At 39.3% G+C, this 9031-nt stretch overlaps 2 protein-coding genes across 3 annotated transcripts in view; one reads left to right on the top strand and one right to left on the bottom strand.

Moving 5' to 3' along the window:
- Window positions 1–2850, top strand: part of FRMD5 (FERM domain containing 5) — a 384746-nt gene extending 381896 nt beyond the window's left edge. The window contains exon 14 of the mRNA XM_069105921.1: window positions 329–2850. Coding sequence (XP_068962022.1) covers window positions 329–906 — 578 coding nt within the window. The 3' untranslated portion in view covers window positions 907–2850. The remainder of the gene's footprint in view (window positions 1–328) is intronic.
- A 1992-nt stretch (window positions 2851–4842) lies between these two features.
- Window positions 4843–9031, bottom strand: part of WDR76 (WD repeat domain 76) — a 37063-nt gene continuing 32874 nt past the window's right edge. The window contains exons 11-12 of one of the 2 annotated variants that reach the window (XM_069105920.1): window positions 7082–7135; window positions 4843–5788 (exon numbers count right to left, since the gene is read on the bottom strand). In XM_069105920.1, coding sequence (XP_068962021.1) covers window positions 5533–5788; window positions 7082–7135 — 310 coding nt within the window. In that variant the 3' untranslated portion in view covers window positions 4843–5532. The remainder of the gene's footprint in view (window positions 5789–7081; window positions 7136–9031) is intronic. The other variant, XM_069105919.1, reaches the window with a different exon arrangement.

Here is a 9031-nt window from a genome sequence, read left to right as displayed (position 1 = left end):
CAAGGCATTTCAGGAAATCCCTGGTGGTCAAGACATCCTGTGTTTGGCACTGGAACGGAAACTTAGTGTTTTATGACCATTAATTAACTTAATCTAGAACCAGAGGTAAAGAATGAAATAGACCAGCTGTGGTCACTGAAGTTGGTTTCTTTGGGGTGAAGAATTCTTTCATATCTCCTCTAAATGCACACTGATGTTCTCGAGTCTTCTTTCCCAAGTGGATCCACTATATCCTAGAACAAAGCACACAATTGGGTCCCTATTTTCAGTCACTAGCCAAATATGCCTCTCATGAATGACTCCTCCTTCTCCATGTTCTTGCCCGTAGGTCTGGAATCCCTTCGGGACAGTGCTCACTCAACCCCAGTTCGATCAACCTCCCACAGTGATACCTTCCTGCCTCATGTGCGGAGTGGCCGGGCAGACAGTAGCGAGCGGGTGGCAGTGATAGCGGATGAGGCCTACAGCCCAGCGGACAGTGTGCTGCCCACACCTGTGGCAGAGCACAGCCTGGAGCTGATGCTGCTCTCCAGGCAGATCAATGGGGCCCCTTGCAGCATTGAAGAGGAGAAGGAATCGGAAGCCAACACTCCAACCACAGCAGAAGTGGCGGCCCTGGGGGGCGAGCTGAAGGCCCTGTGTCAAGGCCACAGCGGGCCAGAGGCGGAACAGGTGAATAAGTTTGTTTTAAGTGTCCTCCGTTTGCTCCTTGTGACTGTGGGACTCCTCTTTGTTTTGCTCCTCCTCCTGATCATCCTTACCGAGTCTGACCTTGACATTGCCTTTTTCCGTGATATCCGCCAGACCCCTGAATTTGAACAGTTCCATTATCAATACTTTTATCCCCTCAGGCGATGGTTTGCCTGCAAAATCCGCTCTGTCGTGAGCCTGCTCATTGACACCTGAGAAGGTATGACTCCTCCCATTAACTAGCCAGGTGGACCGAGGAGATACCTGCTACTCGTTCCCAGCAATGGGATCCATCGCGGAACCATCGGCACATATAAGTCCTCCTCTCATGACTCCAAGTACACTGCAGCCTAGGAGGGTTGTTTCCCGGGAGAAGAAAGGGATAGGCTTGAGTCCTGCCGAAATAAACTGGGGAAACTCATTTTCTTCCGAAGTTCTTTCAAGAAAGACTCTGCGGTTCTGTTTTTCATCTTTCTAATTTGCAGGATAATTTCTGATTTTGAATTTTGATTTTCATAGACGTGTATTATTTTGAAAGTATCAAATAAAAGAATTTATTTTATTATAACTAACGATTATTCCATTAGTGTCACCTGGCAGATGGGACACTAGTTAAGGACTAGCACTGATGTATTCTGCAGGAGCCTTTGTAATGGTGCTACTGAGTGCTAGTGGACCGGCCATGGCAGCCTCAGAGGAATGTGTTTGGGGTGAAGCAGTTTCTTAAAAGGGGAATTGCTCAGGCTCCCTTCCCAGACAGAACTTTTTCACTAACAGACATCTGCTTTGAATAGATTGGAAAGCTGGTTCACATAACCAACCCCTTTACCAATTGGTCTGAGTTGGATTTGTTTTTTTTTTCCTTTTCTTTTTTTCAAATCTGAGCAGAGTGTGGGCATCTGAAGGGGCCACCGAAACAGCAGCAGCAGCAGCAGCAGGGGTAGGGTAAGTCTGTTCCCTTAGACTAGAGCCTGGTGCATACCAGGGTGTATCTTGTTACATGAATTCAATCATCTGCAGATTTTTTTCCCCCAAGCTTCAAACCTTTTTTATTGGTCCAGAAGTAGTATTAAAGTACTAAGGCAAATGAAGTTACTGGCCATGGATTGCCCATTCAGGAATTTCAGGCAAAAGCATAGGCAGCAGCAATCATAGTTTAGTTATCTGAAAGACCTTTGATTCAGTGGTGCATATTTTGTACCCACCCGAAAAGGACACTTTCACAATGTATAATTTAAGAACCAAATGCCCTTTTGTTAATCATCTCTTTTTTTTTTACTTTGTGGAGTGAGCAAATAGAATCTGATTACAAAATGGTTCCAGGAAGAAATTGATCCTGAGGATGAAAAGCTTCCAGAAAAACAGAATTCCAACATCAATATCCATGGAGGAGGCCAGAAGAAACAGCCAAGAGAGATTTCTAAGTCTAGACGGTAAAAGAACTGGAGTGTGGAGTCAATGCTGGAATTTGGCCTTTTAGGGCCATTCTCTTCATCAGGAAAATGAAAGCCCAATATCCTCACTGAGGGAAGCCTCAGTAGCACCTGCCTAAGAACATGCAGAAAGGCACAAGATCTTGCTTTCATCTCAGGGAGAGATTTCTAAGTTATATGGGGCCTAACAAACCTTATTAAGGAAGACTCTTGGTGGCTGTGTTCCTGAGACAAATTTCAGATGGCAGCTGCTTTTACCCCTAGAGGGGGAGCAGAATGAGCAGTTTTCAAGTTAGATCTTTCCTCATTAGCTTCATATTCAGCCAAACCATCAAATGAACAGCAAATGAAATTATTAAATTGGATCCATGATTTTAATAGAAATCAAGGCTGTTGCACAAGTTTTTTTTTAAAATACCATTTTATTGTTTTTATGAAAAATGTTTTTTCATTTATAACATTAAAAATCTTCTCCTCCCATTATTATGTTGGCAGACCCAATTACATGCTAGGAGCAGAAGATATTAAGATACCTGTGACCATTTCCCTTTGGAAACCTCATGCTATGTGAGGACCATACCCCATGCCAGACAAAAAATGCCTGAACTGGAAAGAACAGGATGATCTGGTAGAATGGATTGTCCCAGAGCCTCCTTGCCAGCAATACCCTTTTTAACAGTGACCTCTGGACGGGGTGGCAAACAGACCAAGTATGATGGGAGAAAATCTGGGTCACTGAATAAATGTTGGGTTTCACTTTAAAATGAGTTGCCGCCATTTGTAAGGAAGCTTTTAGCATAGGACTACAAATGAAAAGTAGACAATGTGAGAAGAGGCTGCCAGGAGCTAGGGGGCTGGCTTTAACGTGGATATCTACTGTCTTATGCAACATAGCAGATTAACTTTTAGTGTAGTGTTCCTACCTCAGCCTGTAGTAACATGGTGTTTCTATGCAGCAAGTGATAGTCTCAAACCAGACCATTAAAGAGGCAGTATTTCATTTTCTAATGTGTTACTTATGTCTAGTCCTAATAGTACAGTAGTGCTATACCACTTCCAATTGTGAGGTTTTGTCCATTGAACTGTTTTTGTTTTTTTTTTAAGAAGAGTTTGACCCAAAAACTATGGACAGAATTTTTTCCTTAGATTTACTTTTGAAGTAGACTGAATAACAAACCTCCTTTGTCATTCACTAATGTCATATGGTGTCTCTTCCACACCTTACTATTGGTCGTGTTTTTAACTCAGTTTTATTATATGTTCCACAAGGTTTCAATTTCCTCCTCCAATTAGTTTTATCTCGTTCTAGGAAAAACATTGGTTTTCAGAGCTTTTTCCATCAGAGGAAACAAAACTCTTACTAAAGAATAGTGTACTGCGTCTTTAAGCAGTAGAAGGTTAAAATACAGCAAATGTGAATTTCTTAGTTTCATAAAAATAGATGTTAACCTTTCATGTGCCAAATCTTCAGAGTTACATTTTCCTTCAATTGATGTACCTTTTTCTACATCTGTAGTATGTAGTTATCATAAACTCATTGGTGCCATGAAGACTATTTTTAAAATTAAATAAATATTTAAATATCATGGAAAATGAGTGGGTTTGGTTTTTGTGTTTTTGTTTTTTTAATTCTAGCAGGTCTGATAACGATGTAGTAAAAAAATCATTTCTCTTCTAAGTGGAACTTCAAGTTCCATGGAGAAGTATTATAAATTCCCTTCCTCGCCCCATAGCTTACCTTATGGCCCTGCCTGGCAACAGCTGCTAGAACTTAGGAGAAAGGGCACCTTATTCTGACACTTGGTTTTATGAACCTAGGAAATACCCTCTTTCTTCCTTCCCATTGCTTCCAGCAGTGACTGGAGAATAATAAAAAAGCACAGGGAATGGACCAAGCCTGTAAATGGGAGAATAGAAAATGTCATTCCACCTAGAAACCAGTGAAGACCACAAGTGTTCAGCAGCCTTTTGAGATTATGGTTGTGGTTCCTGGATTTCAGATGAATAACTCCAAGGAGGGGGTAGTTAAAAAAGAGAATCCCAGAGTTAAAGTCAAAGAACCTGGGTTCAAATTCCAATTGTACTACTTAGTACTACCTGTTATGACCTAGAGGCAAGTCAACTTCATCTTTATAAAGATGAGATCAGATTAGATGATTTCTAAGGCCCTATCAAGATCTAAATCCTATGAAACATGCTGACAACCTAGCATTCCCTTGACAGCCCTGCTTATGCTATTTTAAGGAATACAGGACGTACTGTTCCATTTGGGAAGGACTATGGGGAAAGACAGACACCTAGCAATTAAAACACATACACACCCCTATGTTCATAGGCTACTAATCAATTTGATTTGGGCTTTTCTGCAAACAACCAAGGCACTGATATATCTGTGGCACCCAGGAATGCCCTGAGTATTCTTAACTTTCCGCTGGATCTTAGAAAGGTATTTTTAAATGTCACCACAGACAAGACTAGGACACCACTGAAAGAGGAAGGCAGAGAGAGAACCAATTAAATATCAAGCAGATGACAAGAATAAGACAGAGACCAGTAAGATCAGACACTAAAGTCGCCATCAGAAAGGAATCTGGACCAGCAACTACTCAGCCTGACTTATGCTCCAACAGGTTCTAAAAAGAAAAACAATAAAAATAAATACTAGAAATCTTGCCCCATCTTTGTTTCAGAGGTGGTGGAACCCTGCATCTGTCAGACTTTTTCTGTGGGTCTTATTTTTTTTTTAGTCTCTGTTATAAGGAGAAAACTTTGAAGAAGGGAGAAGAAAACAGGAAATGGAGAGGATATAAAAACACAAAGTGTCAATTTAAAAAAAATGTAAACAGCACGAATAAGCAAATAGCCCGAGAGACACATAATTTGAAATAATTCCTATTCCACCCAGATTCAGAATGGTTATTTTAAAAGATTGCTCCATCACCCTTGGAGATATTAAAGGGACACATACTTATGCATCTGGAATGTCATGTAACACCTCCTCTAGAATAATTCTGATGAGAACACTAGATGATTTTTCAAGGTCTCTTCCAGCATGAGTCTAGAAACAAGTTTGGAAATTGCAGATCTAAAAGACTTAAGACTAAGTATCAATTAGGTCACAAAAGACTTTAATATTAATTATTCAAAACATTTTAGTCCCTCAAAACATGTCTATATAAATGTATATAAATCAGCTCCACCCCCCCCCAATCCTTACCCCCAACTTCTAGGGGAAAAAACTCCAGATTTCTATTGCTTCTCCCAAAAAAAAGAAAGTGCATACTGCTCATTTTGGTGTTGTCATATTTATAAAACTAATGAGTTACAAAACTAAAAATCAATGATCTTTGGGCACCACCCAAATTGAATTATCAAATCTAGTCAAAGCAAAACCCTGGCAACTTGTTTTTTAAACCTTAAAAACATGGATTCTCCCACTAGAATTCCCCCCCGCCAAAATATTCTGAGTTGGGTGCATGACACTGATGGAACAAACAGAAGCAAGGCACTCTCCATCCATAAAAGAGTGCACCAGCTCTCCGCTTTCATGGAACACATCTATGCTTCTTGGACGAGCCATACTGCCAACAATAAAACAGTCTTCTTGCTTTGGATCCCAGACAGCTCTGAACCTGGTCAACCACCGTCCTGTGTTGTTGTTATGCCTAGTCAGAAAACAGTATTTTTCAAAGGAGGTAAGTATGTCAAGTAATAAAATGAAAAGTCATAGATGTGATATGGGTGCAGAGAGCATTGCTGCCAAGGAGTTATCCTCTGTCACATTTCTCATTACAGTGACTTGTATTGTCCTCAATGAGGAACAAAAGCCGTATTTCTTTTGTGACTACCTGCCTCTTCCGGAAGGCTTACTTACTTCAGGTCATAGAGTATGTGCTCTCTGTTCATAATGGTGGTTCAAGACAGCCTTAACCAAGTGTTTAAATTAACTGCTTGGTCAATTTAATATGTAGTATTTGTATCTTATAGCATTTCTAAATAGGACATGACTTTAAAAACTGAAATACTTTTGGGGCTAGGGTAAAGAAATGTGACATTTTCTCATTCCATAATAAGGTCCTTAATAAATACCCTTTTAAAAAATTATGCATCAAATCAAGATTGTTATTCAATAAGCAATGAAAATGCACAGCCCCAGAATATTCATTCACATTAAATCTTAGAAAAAAGGAAAAGGCACATGGTAATAAGCATATAAGTATAAAAGTGCTTGCTAATCAAATTAATGCAATTTAAAGGGGAATACAACGTTTCCCCTTTCAGACTTTCCCCCAACATACCTTTGAATTTTACTTTATTTTTTTCCCTACACTAATGCAGGTCCAAGGGCAATTTATCTGTTAACTTGTAGTTCAGAGAACTGCTTGGGACACTGAGTGGTTAAGTGTCTCCTTTGTACACAGTTCTCCAGCTAGTACAGCATCAGAAGCAGGACCTGAACGCAGGTCTTCCTGACTACAAGCCCACCCCCTATCCATTACACCACACTGACTGTCTCAGCAAGAAAACACTGTGAATCATACAAATGATCAAAAACATCAAAACTAAGATAGAACATATACTCTCCCTAGGCAAACCTGCAAGTCAGAGTCCTAAGGGGTAGGGATAAAAACACAAAAAAGCAAAATATTTTCTGTACTAAAAAGGGGAATTACATTCTGTTGAGAACAGAACAACACACACACACACACACACACAAGCATAAAACAAGTTAAATACAAATTAACTGGGGAAGAAGACCAAAAAGCCTAGGATTAAGGACCATTTCTAGATAGCCAATACTATATTATTACAAAACAACTGAGACTTAGTGTCTTCAGTATGCACTAAGTCTCAATTGTTATATAATAATGTCTTTTAAAACTTGAGTAATCATATGGTAATGTGTGTACTCTAACAATTCTGCAATGGCATTCATTACCTAATAAACTATAACCTACCTGACTCTGGTCAGCAAAGGAATCTCAGAAGACATACAGCTAGTGTCAAAGACTCTGCAATTTAAAAATAAACAATCAACCAATCCATGTTCCTTATAATTTATTTCTAGATGTATTATAATAATAGTCAGCTAGTATTTTACATAAAATGGCATTTTCCTACATCTCATTTGATCCTGGCAACAATTCCTGATAACTAGATTGGCAGTGCTAATATTTTCCCCATTTTACATATAAACAAGTTCAGAAATGTAATAAACAGTAACTGACACTATCACCCAATAACTGCCAAAAATACCTGGCTCTAGAATCTCCACACACAGACTTAGAAATAAGGAAAAAGGAGCATAGTAGTCATATAAGAGCTAAGGAAATGACTGAATACTATTTTTTTTTTTTGCCTTTTGGAGGGCAGTTGGGGTTAAGTAACTTGCCCAAGGTTACACGGCTATTTTTTTTTTGTGTGGATGTTAAGTGTTTGAGGCTGGAACCGAACTCGGGTCCTCTGACTCCAGGGCCGGAGCTCTTACTCACTGCGCCACCTGGCCGCCCCTGACTGAATACTATTTGAACAAGAAAACAAAGTTCTCTTTAAGATTTTTTCCCTCAATTACTTTTGAATTCTATTCCAATTCTTACAATCATTACAATCTTGAATGCCTCATAAATGGGCAAAACATATTTACATTTTGCTAGCACTTATAGTTTATAAGAAGACCCTTCTTAACAAAGACTTGTTTCAAGGATTCTCGAATGAAGTGGTTCTCAGTGTAGTATGGGGCCTCCCCGGACCCTTTCAAAGGGTTTATGGGGTCAAAACCATTTTCATAAATCATGCTAAGATGTTTTACTTTCTAATATGGAAAACATCAGTAGCTATAACCCACATAAACAAAAGCTCTTCAGGGATTCCTCAACGATTTTTAGTGTGTAGGGGCCTGAGACCAAAAGAGTTGAGAACCGTTCCCTAATGCAATTCCCACACCCAAGTGTTTGGACCATATTATGGTACTTTAACACTAGTGTGCTGGTACATTTCCACTTTTGTTTCAGGCAAGGAAATCTACAGTCTACTTTTCTTCTTGTCCAAGGTCACACAGATACTCAGTGTCTTGAGACCAGATTTGAACTCCCTCAAAGACCCATCATTTTAATAACAATATTCTTCAAATGATGATGTATGTCTGAGTCAGAGAACACTACTCTCTAAAAAAAAAATAATAATAAGTTAAGGATTACCCAAAGGACAATGTGAGGCACATAGTGAGCATGACTGGCCTATATATAACTCATCACAAACAAGGAATTGTGAAAAAGTGTTTTAAAAAATATTGTCATCAAAGAAAAATAACAGAGAAAAGACTATTCAACAATGGACATAATCAAGAGAGAGTCCATGTACTTCACTGGCATCCTTGTAACATCAAAAGAATTTAAACAAGGCCCCCAGCATATCTAGTCAATCCCCTCTAGTGATATATGGGAGAGAATGGATGAGAAATCATATAAGATTATCAGGCAAGGATGGGTGGCAATCTGTATAGCTGGAATGACTACCCACATCAATGACATCACAGATCTACTAAAATACTGCAATACTGATAACTCATAATTTAACAGTCATCTCTTGGTATGATCTAGCTTAGCTGGATATCATGCCAAATCTTCCACAAACTTGTTTTCCTCTCTAACACACTTTCCATCTGACACTGATGGATACTGATCGTAATTTTTTACCATTTTTCACTCTGTCAGGCCTGGCTCTTAAATGGATCAACTGTTTGAAGCCTGAGGCAGCTGCCAGGTTCTTATGTCCTCCTCACTGGGGCCATTTCTTTACAGCAGTTAAAATTCAGTAGGAAATGGTAATAGTACATATATATTACTGGGGTTTATTTCCCTTTTCCATTCTTGGTGACAATATGCTTGCTTGAATATGTCAGGCTATAC

This window comes from Petaurus breviceps, unplaced genomic scaffold (assembly GCF_028583685.1).
Source record: "Petaurus breviceps papuanus isolate PSGF00001 unplaced genomic scaffold, PetGlider_PUasm1.0 77, whole genome shotgun sequence".
NCBI lineage: Eukaryota > Metazoa > Chordata > Mammalia > Diprotodontia > Petauridae > Petaurus > Petaurus breviceps.
Note: the sequence above shows the minus strand (reverse complement) of the source record. Positions and strands in the feature narration are given on the sequence as shown.